This window comes from Stegostoma tigrinum, chromosome 6 (genome assembly GCF_030684315.1).
Source record: "Stegostoma tigrinum isolate sSteTig4 chromosome 6, sSteTig4.hap1, whole genome shotgun sequence".
Lineage (NCBI taxonomy): Eukaryota > Metazoa > Chordata > Chondrichthyes > Orectolobiformes > Stegostomatidae > Stegostoma > Stegostoma tigrinum.
In genome coordinates, this window is record NC_081359.1 from 105,258,029 (window position 1) to 105,283,227 (window position 25,199).

The window sequence follows — 25,199 nt, forward strand, 5'->3', positions numbered from 1 at the left end:
ATTGATGGCCCGTTCGGGAAGTGGGCGGTGCAGATTCAGTCAGGGGCGGGGTCATGGAGGTGATTGACAGCCCCGGGGCCGGGATGAACTGACATTACAGTTAGTAATGGACGGCGGGATACGGAGCCGGTGACAAACCGGGAGCGCTGCGGTTAGCAAGCGTCGCAAACATGTTAACGCTGTGAAGGACGTAGCGCGGAATCACGCGGACACTGACCGAGGAGAAGGCCGTCCATGTCGAAGATGACATGAGTAACCGGCTTGAAATCTGTCGTACAGCTCGCCGCCATTTCCAGAGGAACCGATGGCCGACGACGAGCTTCCCAGAGTTACAATCCAGTGGATGTCACGGATATAGTCCACCTCCGACCGAAATCCTCCTCTGACCGTACCGTCAACGTAAATATATTCTGAGGTCCACTTTTCGTCACACCCGGAAAACGGGCACGGATTAATATTTTGGTTTGTCAGCCATCTGAATGTCAATGTTGTGACCCAAACGTCGTGACGGAAGCGTATTCCTCCATCCACTCGGCACCGCTATTGTTGTAACTGGTCTTACAAGCAACAAGCAAAACTGTCGAAGGCAAATATCCCTCCCTTTTACCTCGGGGTGAGGTTTCAGTCGGCCACCACCTGCCGGCTTTCCGGCAGTACCGGGGCCGAGGGGCGGGCCTACCTGAAGGGAGGCGGCAGCCTTGGGGGCGGGGCTAGAGTGTGAGGGGTGGGGCTACCTGCAGGGATGTGGGCCCATGTGTTGAGGGGGTGGGCAGATATGATGGGCGTGACTAGCGAATGACAGGGCGTGGTAACCGATTTAAGGACGGGGGTAGGGGTGAAGAAGTGGGTCTGGAACACGGGGCGAGGCCAAGCGGCGACGGCACGAGCGAAGGGGGCGTGTTCTGGGGTCAAGGGGCGTGTACCGGTTGCAGTTTGGGGCGTGGTTATTAGTGAAGAAGGAGGGGCCGCGTGAAGGGGCGGTGTCACGCTGTGGGGGGGTGCGACCCATTCGTTGATGGGCGGGACATAGACGAAATGGGCGTGGTCATAGGGTTGGGCGTGGTCAGGTGGTGCTGGGCGTGTCTTGTCCTGGAGGCGGGGTTACCACCACAGGTAAGGCTGACAGATACTCCAGGTGACTGAGCTCCTTTGCAACTTCTATCGTTGCCACTGCTGAGGTCAGGAAGTTTTTTTTGTCATTGCACATTGATTTAGATTTCTCTTTGATATGTGGTCATTATCCTCTCTCCTGCCTCTTCAGTCTAGTGCAAGTAAGCAGCACTTCTTCTGAGCTGTTTGTCCAAGAAGACACCGTATCCTAGGAGTGGATTACTGTTTAGTCAGTAAGAATTGTAGAGATCATGTCTCAGAGGATGTTTCTAAGGGCTGCCCGATATAGCCGCTTTTGTGTCACATCAAGTGGGGTAAGTTTGTAGGATCATGGAGTTGGACTGCATGGAAACCCAACCCTTCGATCCAGCTAGTCCACACCAACCGTGCTCCCCATCTAAACTGGTCCGATTTATCTGCAGGCAATTTTTTTCTATTCATGAACTTATCCAGCTGTCTTTTAAATGTTGTAACCATTTCCTCTCTGCCAGTTCGTTCCACACATGAACAACTCTTTTGGTAAAAACAAAAGTTACCCCTCATGTCCTTTTTAAAACTTTCTCCTCTCGACTTTAAATTCCCCCACCCTAGGGAAAAGACTCTTTACTATTCACCTTTTCTATGCTCCTTATGATTTTACAAACCTTAATAAAGTCACCCCTCAATCTCTTATGCTCTAATGAAAAAAATCCCAGAGTATTTTTATAATTCAAGCCATCTATTCCTGGCAACACCCTGGTAAATCTTTCCTGAACTCTCTCTCCAATTTAAAAACATCCTTCCTATATCAGGACAACCCAGAATTGCCCACAGTACTCTCGAAGAGACCTCATCAATGTCCTTCTGTGTCTGCTTGTGCAACACTGGTTATAGAGACTATTGACTCCAATAGAACTGAGGAGAGTAACAATTCTTCATGGAAGTCCATGCAACACTGGTTTGATTTTCATTTCATGCAAATGACTATGTTGAGTCATTGTTTGATTCAAGTCACATCTCCTTAAAAGGTATTTGGCTTGCTTCAACTTATTCATGCGTATTTTCACATCGGGCCAGTGTGATAAAGTGGTGTATTTCACAATCTTTTTTGACTTGACTGTAAATACACACTAATCAGAAGTACAAAAACATGCACATTTGATGGAGTGAATAATTGGTGGCTGTAACCACACAATGGGAAAGAATGATGTCATACAATTACTGAAGAAGGGCCTAGGCCCGAAACGTCAGCCTTCCTGCTCCTCTGATGCTGCTTGGCCTGCTGTGTTCATCCACCTCTACACCTTGTTATCTCTTATTCTTTCAATAGCTGGTTGGAAATTATGACATTTAGGGACAGACCAACATGCAGCGCAATCAGTCCTTCAGTATATGCTGAATTGATGTGAAACAAATCAAAATATCTCATCATCTTGGGAGCAGAAGTCAGCCATCAGTCCCTGATCCTGCTTGCCATGCAAGTCTAACTGCTGAAAAGAGTGCTTATAAGCGACAACAATGAAGGGCTTGTGAGATTTTGATGCCGTATTCCGTACTGTCCCCACCCTGTTGTGGAAATATTAATGATACCAACTGGCTGTAGTTGAAGAATAGCCCCTTGTGAAAGTTTTCTTGCAGCCTGCATGGGCAATAGCAAAGAATTTGACTCCACTCTGTTGGAAAATTGTTCCCTTTCTCTCTGCTAAAATGACTGTACATTGTGTGAGAGAGGTTAGTGTTGCACAATTCCCGTTAATCATGGTGACTCTGTTTTGTGTTTATTTTTAGGAACATGAATATCTTGGTGGCATTCTTTCTACTAAACTTGGCAAAAGTAAATCTGGGAGAAAGTACAAGTTCACAGCCCAACTATGTTCTTATCATGGCTGATGACCTTGGTATTGGAGATCTGGGATGTTATGGAAACACCACGCTGAGGTTTGAAGTTCAATGTGTAGTGCTTTTCTTTTTATTAAAGTTGTTATGAACGGCCAGTGATGTGTGAATCTGGTGTTGAAAAAGTAGCTTTTTTCAGTGCCTGCCTTATGAAAGCACTGACAGAGGAGAGCACTCTGCATATGTGAGCTGACACCTGAATAGGGCTGCATTTGAAATCTGTGTAACTGAGGGGCTCAAAGTCAAGAGACCAACAATTGAACTGTAAATGGCCAAAAAGTTCACTTAAAGTGAAAATAATTTAAAGAGTGGCGTTGTTGGATGGACTTTGATGTAAGAATTAAAGCCAAAATAATTTATTTTATCCCTTGAATCTGTTTCACCATTCAGTAAGGTCATGACTCACCCAAGTTTGCATATTCTCCCCATGTCTGCATGGGTTTCTTCCTACAGTCCAAAGATATACAAGTTAAGTGGATTGGCCATGCTAAATTGCCCATGGTGTCCAGGGATGTGTAGGTTAGGCATGTTAGCCATGGGAAATGCAGAATTACAGGGATAAGGTAGGGGGATGGGCATGGGTGGGAGACTTGGTGTGGACTTGTTGGGCCAAATGGCCTGTTTCCACACTGTAGGGATTCTATATAAATGAATGAGCCTTTAACTCCGTGCTCCTGCCAGTTGTCCCGTACGCTTTAAGTCATCAATCAAAAACTGTCCAATAAGTTGCTTTGTACTTGTAATAACTTTTGAAAGTGTATTGAACACATCAGCCAATTTGCATACAGCAAGCTCCCAAAAGCATCAATGTGGTAAGGACAAAATAATTTGCTCTGGTGTTCATTCAGGGACTAAATATTGGCCCGGAGGTGAATTATCCTGCTCGTTATCAAGTAGTGAATTCACTTGAGAGGAGAAATGTTTCATGACACATCAAAAAGACCTTGATAATGCAGCACTCTTCTTCATGAAATCAAACTGGAATTTGTGCTTCTATTCTTGAATTGGGAAATTAACCTTCTTCCTTCATACACAGGAGTCAGGAGTGTTTTTCACTGAGCCACAGCTGCAGATGTTGTAATGTAGAGTTCATTTTGTAGATTTCATTACAATCTCAAAAGCTTTGGGATCATTGGCAGTTAAATATCCCCTAATCAGGAGGCTTAGGAAATGCTCAAAGTAATGGTTAAAGTTTCACCCTGGTGTTCAAGAGCCTGCAGAGATCCAGATATGTATTCAGCTAGAGCATAAATAAAGCAGCCATGCTTACAAGTCAAAGATACAGGTGCATGAAGTACAAGCATGTATTTGGAGGCTCCTGACCACTAGTGAAGTTACTGCACTGCAGAAGTTGGCACCTTCAGGAGAGGAGTGTTCAAACTTGGCAAGCGGTAAGGCAGAAATGAGAAGTACTTGCATTCAATGCAACAAAGTTTTTAAAGAGAGAAGCTTATCGCAAATTCTTTTAAGTTGTGCTTCAAAACAAAATGTACAGTCTTGCACAACCGGCTATGAGAGAGAAGATAAATGTGGATTGTGGTATCAGTACTGTTTCAAGCATCGGTTTCAATTATCAGCATGCTTTCAGCGGGAGGAGGTTAGTAAGTTGGCAGAACTCACTTGTTGTATTGCTAAACACAACCACTGTCTGAACCAGCAGGTTTGACAGGGTTCTGTTATGTTTCTCTTAGCATTTTTTAAATAATTATGAAGCGAATGAACTTGCTCACACAATTTATTACCAGTTCAGGGGAAAGGAATTAATTAGTAGCTAGAAAAGACAATCAATTTAGGGCGATGGGGCCTAGTAGCAATGCCTACCAGATTAATAATCCAGATAGGCAGGCACATGCTTAGTGAATGCAGATTCCAATCCCACCTTAATAGGTTGTGAGGTTTCAATTCAATTAAATACAAAAAATCTGGAATTCTAGAAAAGAAATCTAATCTAATGGTGCCGATGTAACCACTGTCAATTGTCATGAAAATAAATCTGATTTACTAATGTTGTTCAGGAAAGATAATCTGCCGTCTTTACCTGGGTTGGCCTACCTGTGACTCCAGGTCCATGTAGTAGAGTTGATTCTTAACGGCCCTCTGCTGTCAAGACCATTCCAATGTGTTTGAGGGCAACTAGGAATAGGTAACAAATGGCCAGCAACATCAATATTCTATACAATTCTATACAAGAATGAAAGAAAAAAGAAGCAGCTCAAATCGCTTGGGGGTAGGGGTGCGGTGCGGAAAGATTGCCTACAATTAGAAAAGAAAATTTGCATTTATATAGCTGTTTCCACATCCTCATGACACACCAAAGCATTTTACTGCAAAGTACTTTTATGCCTGCGTGTAGTACAATGTTAGAGATGTGGTAACCAATTTATGTGCAAATTCCCACAAACAGCAACATAAAAATGATCTAATCGATGCTGTGGGATAAATATGGCCACAACAATGGGGAGAAACCCCCTCTGCTCTTTTTTGAAGGCGTCATAGAATCCTTTATGGCTACCTGTGATGATAGGCAGGGCCTACGTTTAACATCTTGCCGCAATCGCATGTAGCATCAGCTTGTTCCCCTCAACCATGATGTCCAAATGGGGGAGTGACCAGAAGACCATACGGCATAGGTACAGAAGCAGGCCATTCAACCCATTGAGCCTGCTCAGCCATACAATGAGATCATGACTGACCTGATAATCTTCAATTTCCCTATCCTGCCTTATTCACTGCCCTCAGAGAGAAAAATTCTCCTTATCTCAGTCTTCAATGTACAACCCCTTATTCTGAGATAATGCCCTCTGGTCTACGAGGGGAACCATTTTTTCTACATCTACCCTATCAAGTCTGAAAGAAAAAAGAAGCAGCTCAAATCGCTTGGGGGTTAGGGTGCGGTGTGGAAAGATTGCCTACAATTAGAAAAGAAAATTTGCATTCATATGGCTCTTTCCACATCCTTACGACGCACAAAAGCATTTTACTGCAAAGTACTTTTATGCCTGAGTGTAGCACAATGTTAGAGATGTGGTAGCAGCTAACCTCGCATTCTTCTAATTTCCAATGAGTACAGCCCGACCTTCTCAACTCTCTTCATTAGATAATCTTGCATACCTGGTAGCAGCCTAGTGAACCTTGTCTGTACTACCTACTTCTTCATGATATATAGCCAGCATGGCTTACACTACCTTATGAACACAGTCTCTTCTCATTCTCATTGCTATTTAACCACCAGGGCATACAGTTTACCCAGCTTTAGCTGCACCCTCTCTGAATCCCTGTTCACCTGTCTCCAGTACTCTCTGGAGACCTGCAAGCTTGCCTTTGTCCAGTCGGGGAACATCACATACAGACAAGTGTTCGGACAGTTCCAAACATGAGCTCACATTGACGGGCAGCAAAGGGAATAGAAAGGACATGAATACAGGCTGCAGTTTGCAGCCACAATGCATATCAAACACTGGCATCTTGGTCTTGACAGTCTACTGAAAGTGGCTATCAATCAAAACTTCTCCGGTTGTGAGCACATGATGCAGGTGAACTTGAGCAAGGAGACTTGCCTCCAGTTTATTGTTCTCATCCTTCTCCTTGGATAACTGCTCCTATTCCCCAACCACTTGGCATCCATCACATCACCATATGCCCGCTGCAGTTGCACAGAGCGCAGGGTAGTGTGGAGCACTCTACTGGACTGAACTGGAGGTGTCCCCATGCTGCTCGAAGGTACAAAATCGCACCTTTACCAGCTGTATTGTATGTTCCAGCACAGCCTTGGTCCTAGCTTGTGCATCAACTTGGTGAAGGTACCACACCCACTAAGTGATCGACTCAACATGCAGCAACCAGGCAAGGCAAGGTACAGGTTCTGCGAGCTTGCAGTCAGGTGCTAAGTGTGTGAACACTACGAGAACAACTGTGAGGAGCCCTGAGATGCCGCCTGGATCAATCTGTGAGCTTGGTGCCAGTCCCTGCCACATTCCCTGAGGGGAGGCGATAGCCGGGTGGTATTATCATTCGAATTAATCCAGAAACTCAGCTAATATTCTGGAGACCCACGCTCAAATCCCACCAGATGATGGATGGTGGAACTTGAATTCAATATAAAACAAAACCTGGAATGAAGAACATGAAGATGGAGACCATGAAACCATCGCCACTTGTCAGAAAAATAAAACCATCTGGCTCACTCATGTCCTTCAGGGAAAAACATCTGCCATTAAGCTCCCATCCTCACCTGATGTGGCCCACAAATGACTTCAGACCCACAGCAATGTGGCTGACTCTCAACTGCCCCCTGAAATGGCCTCACGTGCTGCTCAGTTCAAGGGCAGCTAGGAATGGGCACTAAATGCTGGCCAGCCTGTGATGTCCATGCCCAATGAGTGAATTGTAAAAAAGCCATTCAGTGCCAGCCAGTGTGCCCTGCAATGCACGGGTGTGCTTCTGAGTGGCATCCCAAAGAATCGGAGAGGTGCCATGAAGTCTGTGAACAGTTTGCAAAAACCAGGCGCCTTTGCCTATTGCCACAGGGCGTGTGCGGATAGTGCCGTAACGTGTTGCTTGATGCTGAATAACATGGGGATTCCTTCCAGGCAGTGATGAGCTGAAGCTGCCTTGTACTGGTGTTAATTTCCATGTTGAGATCGCTTGATATCTTGTTTGTTCAGCAGGTTTGGTATGATAGAAAGCTAAGTATTATTCACACGATGGCCTAGTGGTATTGTCAATTGACTAGTAATCCCGAGATTACAAATGTTCAGGGGACCCGGCTTCAAATCCCACCGCAGTGCATTTATGAATGGAAACTAGCTTAAGTACCAATGTTGGGAGAGTTGTCTCACAGACCAGTCAAGCAATGGCCTGACGCACTCTTGGAAACGTATCTTACACCCGATGTCCCAGACACCCCGTCAACATCCCTGTCCCACCAACAGGACAGAGCCAGAAGATATGGTGGTGCAGTGGGGTACAGTCGAGAGAGAGCCACCCAAGGAATCTTTAATGTTGCCTGAGGGCCACATGAAGTCGCATGGCATTGGGTCAAACGTGGACATGGAAACTTCCTGCTGCTTACGACATACCGTCCTGTCTCGAGTGATGAATTAGCACTCTGTGACATTGGATAACACTTAGAGGAAGCACTGAGGCTGGTAAGGGAATAGGATGTACCAATGAGTCTTCAATGTCCACTACCAAGAGCAGCTCAGCAGCAGTGCTACCAACCAAGCTCTTGGACTAGATCAGCAGCAGGTCGTGAGGGAGCCAACTAGAGTGAAAAACACAGATAACCTACTTTGGCCCATACTGCCTATGGAAGATGTATCTTTCCATGACTGTATCAGTAAGAATGACAACATAAACTCCCCATTGAGATGAAATCCCATCTTCTCTTGAGAAATATATCCAGTGTGTTTTGTGACACTATCACTGTGCTAAATGGGTTAGACTTCAAACAGATCGAGCAACTCAAGACTGAGCACCCATGAGGTGGTATGAGCCATCAACAGCAGAAGAATTATACCAAAACATATTCTGCAAACACATGGCTGATACAACTCCCACTCTATTGTTACCGTCAAGCAAGAAATCAACACTGGTTCGTTGAAGAATGTAGGAAGGCATGATAGAAGCAACATCAGACATGCATAAAAATGAGGCCACAACCTGGTGAAGCTACAAAACAATGCTACTTGCAAGCCAAACGGCACAAGCAGCATGTAATATACAGAACGAAGCAGTTCTACAAGCAAAAGACCAGATCTACGCTCTGCAGTACAACCGCATTTAGTCACGAATAATGGTGGATAATGAGTAATTCTCTGGTGGAGGAGATTCCACAAATATCCCCCACTTGCCTGACTGCAGTTCCAACAAAATTGAAGAAGCTCAACACCATCCAGTCTAAAGCAGCCCGCGTGATTGGCTCTGCATTCACACACTTCACCAATGACACTTCCTAGCAGCAGTGTGTAATATCTACAATGTGCACTGCAGAAATTCACCACGGTTCCTCAGACAGCACCTTCCAAACCCACAACCACTTCCATCTAGAAAGACAAGGGCAGCAGATACATGGGAACGCCAGCACCTGCAAGTTCCCCTCCAAGCTATTCACCATCCTGACTGGGATATATATTGCCGTTCCTTCACTGTCGCTGGGTCAAAATCCTGGAATTCCCTCCCTACAGGCATTGTGGGTTAACCCACAGGACATGGACTGCAGCAGTTCAAGAAGGCAGCTCACCACCACCTTCTTAAGGGCAACTAGGGATAGGCGATAGATGCTGCCCCAGCCAGCAACACACACATCCCATGAATGATTTTTCTTTTTTAAAAGACCCAACCTACTCAGCCTTTCCTCATGAAACAGTACCTACCTACTTGGTATGAGCCAAGTGAACTTTCTCTGGACTGCCTCCAATGCCTGTGTATGCTCTGTTAGCTATGGGACCTAAACTGTTCAGTTTTCCAGCTGTGGTCTGACTAGTGCTTTGTATAATTTTAGCAAAATCTGCCTCCGTTTACACTCCATTCTCTTTGAAATAAAGGCCAGTGCTGTATTTGCCTTCCCTGTTACCTGATGAACTCGGACAGTAAATTTTTGTGATTAAGAAGAGCCCCCAGTGAATCATCTTAACCAGGCATCTAATTGGTGAGATGACAGGCAACTATCTTTCCAGGGCCAAGTCACCCATTTATTTCGCCCTTTTCACCATTCCCAGAGAGTTTAAAAGTCTACCCTTTAAAAGTGGTGTTTCGGGTCACGTGATATGGTATGCAAATCTGGGCCCCCTAGCCCAGAACCTCCATCTGGGTCTTGGAGCTTCAGGATAGCATTAGAAAGTTCAGGGTGTTAAATAGGACTAAGTACATAAATGACCAGCATATGTAAAGCATCGAGCTGTTTGTGAAAAGAGTGTAGTAGGACTTTAAGACAATAAAACTTAAGGCTGGATGAACACAGCAGGCCCAGCAGCATCTCAGGAGCACAAAAGCTGACGTTTCGGGCCTAGACCCTTCATCAGAGATGGGGATGGGGTGAGGGCTCTGGAATAAATAGGGAGAGAGGGGGAGGTGGACCGAAGACGGAGAGAAAAGAAGATAGGCTGAGACGAGAGTATAGGTGGGGAGGTGGGGAGGGGATAGGTCAGTCCAGGGAAGACGGACAGGTCAAGGAGGTGGGATGAGGTTAGTAGGTAGGAGATGGAGGTGCGGCTTGGGGTGGGAGGAAGGGATGGGTGAGAGGAAGAACAGGTTAGGGAAGCAGAGACAGGTTGGACTGGTTTTGGGATGCAGTGGGTGGAGGGGAAGAGCTGGGCTGGTTGTGTGATGCAGTGGGGGGAGGGGACGAACTGGGTTGGTTTTAGGATGCGGTAGGGGGAGGGGAGATTTTGAAGCTGGTGAAGTCCTCCGCCTCCGCCGCATCTGCTCCCACGATGAGGCATTCCACTCCCGCACATCCCAGATGTCCAAGTTCTTCAAGGACCACAACTTTCCCCCACAGTGGTCGAGAACGCCCTTGACCGCGTCTCCCGCACTTCCCGCAACACATCCCTCACACCCGCCCCCGCCTCAACCGCCCAAAGAGGATCCCCCTCGTTCTCACACACCCCCCCACCAACCTCCGGATACAATGCATCATCCTCCGACACTTCCGCCATCTACAATCCGACCCCACCACCCAAGACATTTTTTCATCCCCATCCTTGTCTGCTTTCCGGAGAGACCACTCTCTCTGTGACTCCCTTGTTCGCTCCACACTGCCCTCCAACCCCACCACACCCGGCATCTTCCCCTGCAACCACAGGAAATGCTACACTTGCCCCCACACCTCCTCCCTCACCCCTATCCCAGGCCCCAAGATGACTTTCCATATTAAGCAGAGGTTCACCTGCACATCTGCCAATGTGGTATACTGCATCCATTGTACCCGGTGTGGCTCCCTCTACATTGGGGAAACCAAGCGGATGCTTGGGGACCGCTTTGCAGAACACCTCCGCTCGGTTCACAATAAACAACTGCACTTCGCAGTCGCAAACCATATCCACTCCCCCTCCCATTCTTTAGATGACATGTCCATCATGGGCCTCCTGCAGTGCCACAATGATGCCATCCGAAGGTTGCAGGAACAGCAACTCATATTCCGCTTGGGAACCCTGCAGCCCAATGGTATCAATGTGGACTTCACCAGCTTCAAAATCTCCCCTTCCCCCACTGATCCTAAAACCAGCCCAGTTTGTCCACTCCCTCCACTGCCCCACACAACCAGCCCAGCTCTTCCCCTCCCCCCACTGCATCCCAAAACCAGCCCAGCCTGTCTCTGCCTCCCTAACCTGTTCTTCCTCTCACCTCCATCTCCTACCTACTAACCTCATCCCATCTCCTTGACCTGTCCGTCTTCCCTGGACTGACCTATCCCCTCCCCACCTATACTCTCCTCTCCACCTATCTTCTTTTCTCTCCATCTTCGGTCCGCCTCCTCCACCTCTCCCTATTTATTCCAGAACCCTCACCCCATCCCCATCTCTGATGAAGGGTCTAGGCCCGAAACGTCAGCTTTTGTGCTCCTGAGATGCTGCTGGGCCTGCTGTGTTCATCCAGCCTCACATTTTATTGTCTTGGATTCTCCAGCATCTGCAGTTCCCATTATCATAGTAGGACTTTAGACTGATTGGAATGTAAATACTGAAATTCTCGGTTTGTTTATTTATATGTATGCATCTGTTGCACTGTTGGAAATGTTCAAATTTGTAATGTGTTTCCTTAATTGTAGGTTCCTTTGAGCCTATAACAAGTTGTTAGGTTGTTCTATAATTGGCTAAGCTATTTTTTCCGCAGGCTGTTGAATTATTGTGGATATTTTCTAACCAACTTGTTTGGAGGCCCTTGTGGTGCAGTTGTAGCGCCAATACCTCTGAGTGAGGGGGCCTGAGTTCTCTGATCCAGGCTAATCCTGAGTGCTCTTGTGGTACAGTGGTACTGTCGCCATCTCTGAGTCAGAGGGTCTGGTTCAAGTCCCATCTTCCCCAGAGATGTGTCATACCATGTCTGAATTGGTTGGTTTTAAAAAGAAATCTGAATTCCAGGTATTCTGTAGTACTCGTGATGTCGAGGTAGTATCCGTACCTCTGAACCAAGAGGCACAAATGTAGGTTTCACCCGCTACACAGGTGTGTAATAATATCCTGTGCAGGTTGCTTAGAAAGTATCTGCAAGTCTTAAAAATATTAACTAAAACAAAATTATCTGTTCAGAGTTGCTCTTACAAACCTCCTAAGCAGATGTGACTTGAACCTGGCCCTCCTGGTCTAGAGTGAGAGATACTACAACAATGCCAAGGACCCTGCCTGAGCTATTATGTTTAATAAGACCCATCAAATTTGAGCTGAACAGCAGGCCAAATGAAAGGATAGAATAATGTGAAATTTACTTTCTGAAGGAATTGATTTTAGCATCAAATAAAAAGAAAAAATGTGAAAGAAACTCAGCAGGTCTGGCAGCATCTGTGCAGAGAGGAACAGTGAAACAAATCTATTACAGTTTTCTCAGAACTGAGGGAGGCTGGAGAATTATTAATTTAATGATGGGAAAAATTACTCATATTTCAATTGTAAGCCAGTTGCAGTGTTCTAGTGATGTTCAAATGAAGCCGCAGGATCAGTACCTTATTTTCTGCTTAGGCGTTTCACAGTCTTCAAGACTCAACACTGAATTGAATGACTTTAGAGCTCTCCATTTTGATTATAACATGACCCACCCCTCCCAATGTTTTGTCTGTGTCTTAATGAATTTGCTCTCAGCAGAGTTGACCCAGTTTCTCATATTCAAGCCTATTATTAACACCTATTATACATCTTAATCTGTCCTTTACCAAAATTAGCCCTCTCTTTGACTTTTGCTCTGGGCACTCTCGCCACATGTTCCACTTGCTCCTCCTCTCTCTTTATTATCAGCAAACAGTAACCCCATTACTTTTCAACCCCAGCAGTTTCAATGAAGAGCCACTGGACTCAAAACATTAACTCTTTATCTCTCGACAGATGCTGACTGACCTGCTGAGTTTCTCCAAGTGTTTGTTTCTGATTTTCAGTATCTGTAGTATTTTGCTTTTTATTTGATTTTGGTGTCACTTGAGTTGTGAGGTAAAATGTTAATTTTTTATATTTGTCTCAAGCGACCAGGCGTTCAAAAGCTGAGTATTGAACTAATAGGAATTCCAGCTGCAATTATCTGTATTTCTGAAGTAGGCTCAGAAGGATGGCCATTCAAGCAACTGTTGAGTACGATGTGAAGTGTTTATGACAGTTTTCAGGACACATTTTGAGCCCTGAAAATTGTCTCAACCCTCTAAATGAGACATGATAGAGAAAGGATTGAGTGGCTCAGTGGTTAACATTGCGCCTTACAGTGCTAGGTGCCTAGGTTCAATTCCATCTGTGGGTGACTGTATGTGTGGAGTTTGCACATTCTCCCCATGTCTGTGTCGATTTCCTCCAGGTGCTCCAGTTTCCTCCCACAATCCAAAGATATGCAGGCTGTGTGGATTGGCCATGCTAAATTGCCCATAGTGCCCAGGGATGTTTAGGTTAAGTGGATTAGATGTGGGAAATCAGGGGTAGGAAAACAGGTCTGTGTGGGATGCTGTTTGGAGGGCGGTGTGGACTTGTTGGGCTGAATGGCCCATTTCTACACTGTGGGGATCCTGTGATCTATGATCTACGACCTGGCCAGGGATGTGCATGCTAGGTGTATTAGCTTTGGGAAATGCTGGGTTATAGGGATAGGGTAGGGGACTGGGACTGGGGCTGGGTCTGGGTCTGGGTAGGATACAGGATACTCTTTGGAGGGCCAGTATGGACTCAATGGGCCAAATAGCCTGCAGGGAATCTATAACCTTAGGAGATATGCTAGAGGAAGGAGGCTCCTATACGAGTGGGAGCTTGTGTTTTAGTGCAGGACGCAGTTATTATAATTTAGTCAGAGGTCTGTGACAGCTATTGCTGCCTTAGAGACTATGATCCCAAACTTTCAGCTCACGACCCCACTTCAGGGTCTGATCCCACCAGCAACCACCACTTTGGGAAGCCCTGGATTATGGATTCTCTGGGTGTGGTACAGCACAGCCTTGAGCAAAGTATCTGAGTATTCAAGTCGCTGTCAGCCACGCTGTATGGGTTCAGGTCTTTCAGTGACTCTGAGACAGTTTAGTTCAGGACATGGGGATAGAATAGACAGGAAGAAGTGGGTCATCATAGAGACGGTAAAGGAAAACAGCAGCTGAGGTCTAGAGCAATGGATCAAAGCTGTAACAGAACATTGCAGGACAATTGGCCAAGGTGGGAAAAAAGGGAACAGTGACTAATTTGTTTCTTTCAACCCCTGCTTTGAAAATACAACTCAAACTACTGACGTACGATTGCTTTCATTCAAATTGTGTAAGTCCAAGTTGAGACCAGTGGTTCAGATACAGGAAGACATTTCCAAAGTGTTATTTATAACAAAACAGGGAAGGGGACTGTATAGTGCACAAGGATGTTGTGGTGATATGTATAACCAATACTGCATTGCTACTGTCTTACCAGATTTCACAGCGATCTCCAAAAACATGGCATCTTATATGTATTCTAGCAGTTTTTCTATGCAAGCAACACCAGTAATTTTCCTGACATTAAACTGAGCCATTTGAGTTTTTCTTCTTCTAGTTTCTACACTTTTGTTTTAAGACTTTGTCTCCTGTTGCAGAACACCCCATATAGACAGCCTGGCAGAGGATGGAATAACGCTGACCCAGCACATAGCTGCGTCCGCATTATGTACCCCAAGCAGAGCTGCTGTTCTGACCGGCCGGTATCCAATCAGGTCAGGTAGGTGTGTTTTCAACTGAAGCAACATAAACAAAGGAATTACAGAATAACAGAATGCACAATGACGGCAGCATTGTTTCCAGAGTGAGACTTTTCATGGCATGCCTCAGGCTTCTCCCTGAGCCCTTGCTATAACTTGCTAGGAGTGAGAGCTGTTAAGAGTGCGGTGAGGGCAGCGGGAAATCTGCGATCTTGGTGAAGAACAGTACCAACAGGCTATCCTCTTAAACCATCGAGACTTAAAGGTCGAAAAAGAAATTGATGAGAAACAGAGGTGGAGAGACAAATTAGAGTCAGATTTGTACAAAGAAAACAAAAAGTGAGAAAGATAAAGTAAACTGTTACAACCGGATCCAGGTGGAGTCCGAATGAGATGATCCAATACCAGTATAACCCACCTGGAGTTACAAAGAGATAGTAAGAATCACCGATAAGAGAGTCACAGATAACAAAGTGTGGAGCTGGATGAACACAGCAGGCCAGGCAGCATCAGAGGAGCAGGAAAGTTGATGTTTCGGGTCAGGACCCTCCTTCAGAAATGCCTATAAAAGTAGAGATTTCCTTCACGTGGGCAGTCTAGGAAATATTCTAGTGGCCCTAGATTGAGTAAATCTATCTTGGTAATGTAGACTGTTTCACATACCCTACCCATGTAATCTTTCAGCCAAAATGCTGGGTTGGTGCCTACTCTAGTCACTGCATTAACTTCGCAGTGGTCAACGCAGAGTCGTGTGGAGCCATCTGGCACCACTCAGGAGCTCCAGCTCTTGCTGTGAAACCAGCAGCTAATTAATCTCCTCCCAAATCTTAGCTCGCATTTGTTTGCCTAGCCAATCGACATATTGTACCATGAGAGGGGCCTGTCCCACATCTACATCGTGTAGTGCTAAAGTGATGTGGCTTGTCTTTCCACAAGTCCTTGAATATAGTGAGTAGTATTGTTAATCTGTTCACTGTCTTGCACCTTGGTGAACAATGAGGAATCTAGGTTGCTCATATTTTGATACTGTTTAGTCAGGTTGTCAAGGTCTCAACATGGGCCTGACCCATGTCTACCTACAATTCATTCCCACTGCTGTCCTTGTCCTCTATCAAGGGGAGGTCATGCCTAACAAATCTGTTAGCATTCTTTGAGGAAATAATGAGCTAGTTAGAGCAAGGAGAGCCAATAGATGTTATCTACCTCAACTCCAGGAAGGCCTTTGACAAGGTGTCGTACATGGGCTACAGAGTAAGATAAAGGCCCATGATGTTAGAGGCAAGGTGCTAGCATAGGTAGAAGATTGGCTGTCTGGCAGAAAGCAGAGAGTGGGGATAAAAGGGTCTTTCTCAGGATGGCAGCCAGTGACAAGTGGTGTTCCACAAAGGTCAATGTTGGGGACGCTACTTTTCACTTTTACATTGATGATCTAGATGAAGGAACTGAGGGCATTCTGGCTAGTTTTGCAGACAGTACAAAGATAGGTAGAGGGACAGGTAGTATTGAGGATGCAGGGAGGCTGCGGAAGGATTTGGACAGTTTGGGAGAGTGGGCAAAGAAGTGGCAGATGGCGTGCAATGTGGGAAGGTGTGAGTTCATGCACTTTGGTAAGAACAATAAAAGCATGGACTGTTTTCTGAATGCAAAGAGATTTGGGAGTCCTAGACCAGGATTCTCTCAAGGTAAACTTGCAGTTTGAGTCAGTAGTCAGGAAGGCAAATGCAATGTTGGCATTTATTTTGAGAGGACTTGAATATAAAGGCAGGGATGTACTTCTGAGGCACTTTAAGGCTCTGGTCAGGCCACATTTGGAGTATTGTGTGCAGTTTTGGGCCCCATATCTCAGTAAAGATGTACTGGCCCTGGAGCGGGTTCAGAGGAAATTCATGAGAATGGCTCCAGGAATGGAAAGTTTAACATATGAAGAATGTTTGAGGACTGTGGGTCTATACTCATTTAGAAGGATGAGTGAGGATCTAATTGAAACTTACAGAATGCTGAATGGCTTGGACAGAGTGGATGCTGGGAAGATGGTTTCATTGGAAGTTTGTTTTTCGGCAACCCTCATGGACTTGATAGCAAGACACTGGCCTGGCTACAAAATCACAATCGTACATTATTAAGCAAGTACAAGCTGTTGAGTTCCATAAGCGATTCTCCCCGAACAGCGGACAGTCCTTGCTTTTTATACTCTATGAATTGGCTGATACGTAAAACAATTACTACATTTGGAACATAAAAAGAACAGGATACAGCATTGATCGTTTACGAAGTAACTGATAACGACAGAGTGCGATTTCAAGCCGAAGTGTCTGGCTTGAACAAAGGTCACTAATCTGGCCACTTCAGTAGAAACAGAAGTTTCATACCTTTACAGAAGTTTCACCCCTTTACAGAATTACAGAAGTCTCACACCATTACAACTACCCAATCCTATCTGGGCAGGAAGTTTAAGACAATTTCCACATACCCCTGTGTAAGAAGATAAGGAGCATAAAAATTAATGGGATGTTATCCCATTAACATCTCATTCCCTCCTTTTATCATTCCACGATAACCTATATCGAGGCCAAGAAGGGAGCTTACTAGTCTGTCGGCAATAATTCTGCAACAGGAGTTCATGCATACCATGAACACACAACAAACAGTTATGACAATCATTAAGATAACCAACCCATGCAGTAGGTATGAGCCCCAAGAACTGCCCAGAAGCCACCCCAACCATCCTCCCCCAGGTCATGGTTCCTCTCTGTACCGGTCCAACTGTCCCTGTATGGCTTGGATGGCCTGGGTAATATTATAGGATTCATCGGTAACATGGATAATGCATTTATCCCCAATAATCATAGATACTCCTCCTTGTTGAGCCAGCTGATAGTCCACTGCATATCGGGTTTGCTGAGCATAGAGCCGAAGTTCGGCTAATTCTTGATTTACCTCTTCCAATGCCAACATTGTGCTATTTCCCAGTATGGTGAGTCCACACATCAGGTAGTTTCGGTTTTTAGCAGACACCACCCCTGAGGAACCTCCCAGACTGACAATTCCCAGGAAGCCATATCCCAGGGGAGAGCCCAAGGTGACCGGATCCTGCCACTCAGTGCAAAACTCCTCGCTTATGGAGCATGTGACAATTCGTCATTGAGCATGTGCTCGTTGGGGACAAGGGATCATGAGTGGCCCAGTGGTCCCAACAGCAAACAGCACCAGCAAAGTTGGAGTAGCAGTAGAAAAGGTCCCGTTGAGAAGGAAAACAAACCCCATCTTAGCATGGTAGCCGGTAACAGACTCACGTACTATCTTGTAACTATTCCAGGAGGATTGACTCTTAAATGGCTGGAAGTCCAAGGAGTGAAACAGAAATGTCCCATACCCCGTTTTTACATGGATGCCATTACACCTCCCACAAGTCCATTGTATGCCTGAAGTCACATTTACTGGTTTTGATTCCAAACAGGGGCAGTTCAGTAGTCCTCCTTTAGTTGTGCAAGTTCTTTTTACACATCGATGGGGCCAGGAAGCATCAAGGGGATGGTTAGTGACGTTTACTAAAGCATGTACACAACAAGTTCCAGTACCATTTAAACAAAGCGGATAGCTGTTAGGATTCGTACAGTTGGTCCCTTTCTTCCCAGGCTTAGGTTTAGTACCTGTACAATTAGAGGGGCTGTTAACCACCTATTCTGTGCATTTACCCTGCACACCCCTCTTCCAAGTTCCTCCCTCCTCTTGGCAAGGCCTACCAGAAAAATCTACTTCATAGAGTTGTTGGGGGTTCCATCCTGGTGTTGCTACAAATAAAGCCTCTACAGGCTGTGCTATTGGATAACACGCTGTTCGATTGCCATGCCGTTGGATATGTGTCCTATAAAACAAATTGTCCTCCAACCCACGCATGGTCAGAACAATACTCAGTCCAATGATTAGTTGCAAGCTGGTGAGGGGACCTATCATTTGCAATCACTTAGGTAGTTACAGCGATTCTGCCCCTTCAGTTTAAGAGCTGTCGGAGTCTGGAGAAGCACTTGAAATGGCCCTTTCGACCTTGGCCCAAGCTTGTGACGATGCCAGTCCCGAATGAGCACGAAATCTCCTTTGGTCACAGAGAGCAATTCTGATTCTTAAGGTCCTGGTCTGATATCCGCGAAAGTGGTCTAAAGGCACTCTTTACCTGTGAATGGAGAAACTTTAGAGACAACGTTAGCTACTGAAAGTACTTTTGCATTTCCCCACCCATAACATTCAAGCCTATTTGGGTGGGTGGGCCAGTATTGGCATCCCAGGGTGTCCTACTGGGTCAGCCATAGACTATCTCTGCTGCCCAGAGTCCAGTGGTAGAGTGGGGTGTTAATCTCATGTGGTACAGAGTTAGGGGCAAGGCCTTTAACCAGTTAAGGCTGGTTTTGGATTTTAGTTTAGTCAATCTAGCTTTGAGAGATCCGTTAACTCTTTCCACTATCCCTGCTGCCTGGGGGTGGGAGGCGCAGTGGAATTGTTGTTGAATGCATCACACAATTCCTTATTAATCTTTCCCACAAAGCGGGATCCATTATCTGAACTAATTTGTTGAGGCATTCCAAACCTTGGTATTACCTCAGTTAATAACAATTTTACTTCCGTTGAGGCTTTGCTATTTGTCGTTGGGAAAACCTCTATCCACCTACTGAGTACATCAACAATCACAAGACGATACTTATAACAATGTACGCGTGGTAATTCAATAAAATCTAGCTAAATACATTCAAACCGTCCACCTGGCAAGGGTGTTCTTCCTGGTGAGCATCTCACCCCCTGACCAACATTGTTTTGCTGGCACGTGAGCCATGATGCTATACGAGACTGGGCTGCCTCAGCCAGCCGAGGATGCCACCAGGTACGGAGCATAATACCACTCATTCCCTCCTTGCCAAGGTGGGTATCAGAATGAAGACAATCAACAAACGAAGACAATAAAGCAGCAGGTATACACACTTGGCCGATTGGAAAAACCCAAAGGCCTGATGACGCAGAATGCGAACATCCATGTGCCTTCCAAATGCCCTTTTCAGAGGCAGGGGCATCCCCCTGCCAGCGCTGAACAGTGACCATATCTGGCATGCCTGCCATGTTCGATAAAGGCAAGTGATTTACCGCCTGCTTTTTCATAGAGGACACAATAAATGTTTAATCTGCAGCAGCCTGTTTGGCAGCCTGATCATCCTGAGCATTGACCTGAGCAACTACAGAATCATTGGAGGCATGGGCAGCGCAGTTGATAATAGCCAATTGTCAAGGGAGGAGGATTGCCTGAAGAAGGTTTCTGACATACAGGGAATTCTGGATGAGTGTACCTGAGGACGTTAAAAACCCACGCAGAGACCATAACTGGCCAAAGTCGTGGGAGACGCCAGAGGCAAACCGAGAGTCGGTGTAAATATTCACTGACTTCCCTGAGGCTGGGATGCAGGCGCAGGTGAGGGCAAAATGTTCTGCTTTCTGAGCAGGCACCGGGGGTCAAACGCCACCGATTCTCATGGGGAGGCGGCATCGACAACTGTGTATCCAGAGAGGGGGACACCCAAGGGGGACATGGAGGAACTGCCATCAGCAAACAGGATAAGGGAGTGGGGCATCAGTAAGGTCCGGTCGGGGAGAGGTTAGAAATTGGTTCCTTAGTAAGCAGTCATGTGGGGGTTCTAAGAACTCATCTTGCGGGGGGGGGGGTGCTCAAAAACATGGTTGGGTTAATAGTGGAGCAGAAAGAGAACCTCAAGAGGGGATTGTTCAGGGGTGTGACTTTGTAGAGGCTTAAACGTGCCTGGGTAAGGTGTTGAGTCTGGTGGGAGGTGAGGAGGGCTACAATGGCATGTGAGGTATAGACAGTAAGAGGCTGGTGGAGAGTAACATTAGAGGCTGCAGTGACTAAACAATAAATCACAGGAAGAATCTGAGAACAGCGGGGTAATCCCTGAGCTACAGAGTCCAGGCAGTTAGAGTAGTCGGCAACCGGCTGTTTGCAATCGCCATGAGTCTGTGTCAATACACCTATAGTGCACCCATCCAGAACATGAGCATATAGCTGGAAAGGCCTGTCATACAAAGGTCTTCCCAAAGCCAGGGCAGCAGCACGGGTGGCTTTTAAGTCTGTAAAGGCTGACTTTTGTTCGTTACAGAGAGTGAAGGTTTTTGGGGCTTTACAGGAAGCCAAAGGGGTCAGTAGTTGAGAGAGTAAAGTTACAATAGGGACCCATGGTCGACAATAATTAACCAACCCTAAAAAGGCCCTCATTTGGTTAGGGGTGGTGGCCAAGAGGGTCATACGAATCGGGGAAATGTGCTCAGGGGTGGACGTTCGTTCTGAGGCGCTGAGCAGAATTCCTAGGAACTGTGCCTGCCGTTGGATGCGCTTACCCTTTGCGGCGGGCATGACATATCCCCAAGAGTGGAGAGCATTCAAAAGCTGGTTAGTATCTGCAACATTAGCGGATTCTGATGGACTGGCTAAAAGCAAATTGTCAATGTATTGGATGACCGTGGAGCCATCCAAGAGTGGAGATCTTGGAGCTGGTGGTGCAAGACCTGGGAAAATAGTGAACGAACACTTGGAGGAGACGAGTCCAGGTATACTGCTGGCCCTTAAAAATAAAGGCAAACAGATACTGAGACCCCTTATCCAAGGGAATAGCAAAAAATGCATGTTGCAAGTACACAACAGTGAAAACACACGCATCTGAGGGGATGTTAGTAAGGACAGTGGCAGGATTAAGGACAATTGGATGTAAGGGTCGGACTACCTTATTTATTTGTCTGAGGTCCTGGACTAGTCTCCATTCCTGGTGGCCAGGTTTAGGGACAGGTAGAATAGGAGTATTGCAAGGCGATTGACAAGGGAACAATATACCTTGTTGGAGGAATGAATCGATCAGGGAGGTTATTCCTTCTGCTGCCTCAGGTTTGAACGGGTACTCAGGTATCGAGGGTAAAGGGTGCTCCCAGGATGACCAGTACTTGTATGAAAGTGACTGGAGTATATCCTACCTCATGTGTGGAAGCAGACCGCAGGTCTGGAGAAGGCACCTCAGAGGGACTATGATGAGGATGGTGGTAACATAATAGCCCAAGTACAATGAAAGGATCACAATAATATGTAATGAGACCATCAGCCAACTGCTGCGAAGAACCCTTCACTTCAGGTCTGACTGTTGGATCAAGCGCTGCGCCAGAAATCCCAAGGACTTATACCTCCAGCAAGCATTCACTGTCAGTGTGAGGTGAGGGGACACCAGACCCAATTGGTGCCATAGGTGGGGTGGCATTTCCACCAGAAACGCCGATCCTTCCTTTCACGCAATAAACCCTGTAATAGCAACAGATAAACTTGATCCTAGATAGGGAGTGTAAATCGCAGCCAATTCACAGGAAGCACCTGTAGGGTCACAGCACAAGGTAACATGACAGCTAGGGATCTGTAGAGGAGGTTGTGAAATCTCGAGGAGATAGTTGTCCACCGTTGTGGCGATCGGTGGACCCAAAACTGCCGCTTAATCAGGTCACTTTTTAAGTTAACGCCCTCGTTGAGATAGAGGATTTCAATTTGAAGAAGGCACATCAAATCCCTCCCTGCTAAATTAACTCCCAAATTGAGGGTCTGGGCAAATTGAATAGCACAGGTTTGAGGGCCAATTCAGACTGCCAACAGTTCTGTTAAAGAGTAGGTGTTTTCCTGCCTGGTAAGCCCGCTAAGACTTACTAAGGCGGGTGAGAGTTTAAACCCATATTGCTGCACACAGGAAGCATCCAGCATAGGTGCGTGGCCCCAGCATCAATCGTAAAGGGAATTGCTGCACCTTGTACAGTTAGATTAACAACTGGTTCGTCCTCTGGATCTCTAGTTAAAATGGGCAAATTATGGGGCGAAGGTAGTCAGGCTGAAAAAGGATCACTGGTCGAAAAAGGTTGCCTTCTTCCTTGGGGTCTCCCTTGAGATTGATTCTAAGGACAGTCTCTCTTCCAATGATCCTGACTGCCACAGTTAAAACATCCCTGGGCAAAGCCGGGTGTTCTGCCTCGTGGCTGAGGGGCACTGGGTCTACGGAACGGGGGAGCAGGTCCACATGGCACTCCATATTGAGAAGCAGTAGGACCATGTGGATGGGTGGCATAACTGTTACCATAATTGTCAACCCTGCCAGGAACATAGTACTGGGCTTCCATTTGATATGCCGTCACTAATTCAAAGTCCAAAACGCTAGAGGTGCTGGGTTTTTGAACATGGGTTAGCGTGGAGGACACTGCTCCATGTCATACTTGACCTTGGTCGGTTTGGATTCTTTAGCAGTGTTCCGGTAATAAGTCAAGGCCCTTCTCATCTGGGAACAAGTATTATCTGGCCAATCCATGTAATTAGTGTGAATAGCTGTCACTACAGCCTCAGGTAAACACTGCAGCAAAACAGCATTGAACTGTGGTGAGGGATTTGCTGCAGTGTAGGCTGTATCACCCGAATAGGTGGAGCAGAAATGGTTCCAGAAATCGGGGCCGTCCTCCCCAGGTTTAGGTTTGCACTCTAGCACCTTGGTAACACCTACTGGCTGCTGTAAGGTTCGCTTAAGTGCATCTTTAATGGTTTGTAGCCGAAGACCTTCAGCCACGAGACCTGTAAAAGCATCCGAATCTTGGGGAGCTGGGTTTCCTCGGTGGCCTTTCCACCTAGTACATTCACTAGGGGTAACAGCCATACAGCACAGGCTAAAGAGGTCTTGGGGGGTGGCTTGCTACTTTTGAATAGTGCCCAGGATGTAATCTATGAAGTCGTCAGGATTAGTCTTTCAATCAGGGGCCCTTGACATAATTAAACACATCTCTTGCGGCTTCCAAGGGGTGGAGACCTGCATGGTATTTTGACCCCATTGTGGTGGGTTCAGGTGAGGGACCGTGCGATTAGGAAATTGTCAATGATTTTTTTTTGCGGGGGACCTACTTTAGGGGACGGTTATCCGAGTGTCCCTCCCTAACACTGTCCTCAGATTCATTATCCTCCGCTGTGAATCGGGACTATCATACTCTTCACTACTTGCAAAATCGCTAGGGAACACTAGACAGGCACGAGAGAGCCGAGAAAACTGCAAGTGGGCCTTATGTTTTCTTGGGCTCTTGCTGTGAGTCTTGAAAGAATCATGTCCTCCCTCCTTTGGTCCTCTCGCAGCCTGTTCCGTACCCTGTTTCTTGTTTGTCTGTTTAGTTTTAGACCTAGTACAACAGGAGATAGGATCTGTGAATGGCCCCTGAGTCGGATGCATGGCAGAAGGAGAAGCCACGGTTTCAGCAAGAGAGTCGTGTGGGCTGGTTACTGTAAGTACTGGAGATTCTATGGCAGGAGGTTTGGTTTGGGCTTGGACAGAGTACGGTGGTAAGGACACAGGCAATTGCTGGGGCTGTTGGGATGCCTGTAGGTGTAGGTTGGCCAAAGACGGGTAGAGTTGTGGAGGGGGTAGTGGTCCGGATGGGGCAGAGGGGTGCCTTCCCCAGTCCTCCTCATCTTGCTCATCTGTGTCATTGCTTTGTAACAACATCGGCAAGCCAGACATGTCAGGAGGTACCTCTGATCTTTTTACTTTCCGTCAACTCAGCCTGCCGCTGTGATCCCTGTTCTCAGTTTCGTCTTTCCCTTTCCATCCTTTCTTGTTTACCCCTTTCCTGTTTCATTCATTTCATAATCCTCATAAAGCACTGCAGCTTTAAAACATGCCAAGTTTTTGATTTCCCCTCATTATCACAGGTGCTAATCCCTCTCGTATGTGCATTATCCACCCAACTGGCCAGTTTTGATTTCTCAGTCAGCTCCTCTGCTCTTTTTCTCCAATATGACATTAACCCTTTCGATTTGCTTCCTGCAATACGTGTCCATAGTGCCTCCTCGGCTTTAATACATAGGTCTACATCCCGCGTTCCCCCTAATGGCCAATTCTCATTGCCCAGTTTTTTGTTTAGGCATGCTGACAGACGTCTGAACCGTACTTCATTTTGGGGGTCATCCCAACATAACCAATGCACAGGGATTCCGACACCCGACTTATCCGACGTCTGTCCCATGTTAACCCTTCTACCTCTTTCTTATTTCTCTTTCCTATTCCAGTGTTCTTGGCCTGCGCACCCGCTTCAGTCTTGACCTTCGTGTGGGGGATCTCCCCTCTTAACAACCAGACTAAGGCAGGGTGGTTGAGACAGACACTGTACTTATCCTTTACCTACATTCCAGGGACTCGAACCATGGTATTGGAGGACTCTAACCTCCAAATTCCCGACTCTGACCTGGGGACTCGAACCCCTGTCACCGGAGGACTCAAACCTCCTGGACTCAGTTTGTCAATCTGTACTGACCTGGGACCTGAACC

The 25,199-nt window shown here is 46.4% G+C and overlaps 2 protein-coding genes across 15 annotated transcripts in view; one reads left to right on the forward strand and one right to left on the reverse strand.

Moving 5' to 3' along the window:
- pudp (pseudouridine 5'-phosphatase) overlaps window positions 1–637 on the reverse strand; it is a 35,996-nt gene extending 35,359 nt beyond the window's left edge. For all 3 annotated transcript variants that reach the window (XM_059646822.1, XM_048532697.2, XM_048532695.2), the window contains exon 1: window positions 218–637. In XM_059646822.1, coding sequence (XP_059502805.1) covers window positions 218–290 — 73 coding nt within the window. In that variant the 5' untranslated portion in view covers window positions 291–637. The remainder of the gene's footprint in view (window positions 1–217) is intronic.
- Window positions 84–25,199, forward strand: part of sts (steroid sulfatase (microsomal), isozyme S) — a 108,643-nt gene continuing 83,527 nt past the window's right edge. For 7 of the 12 annotated variants that reach the window (XR_007247745.2, XR_007247746.2, XR_007247747.2 and 4 more), the window contains exons 1-3: window positions 84–586; window positions 2,878–3,027; window positions 14,725–14,846. Coding sequence is in view for 9 of the 12 variants with exons in the window: in XM_048532693.2 (XP_048388650.1) it covers window positions 2,882–3,027; window positions 14,725–14,846 (268 nt within the window). In the remaining 3 variants the exon portion in view is untranslated. The other 5 variants (XM_048532688.1, XM_048532689.1, XM_048532691.1 and 2 more) reach the window with 5 other exon arrangements.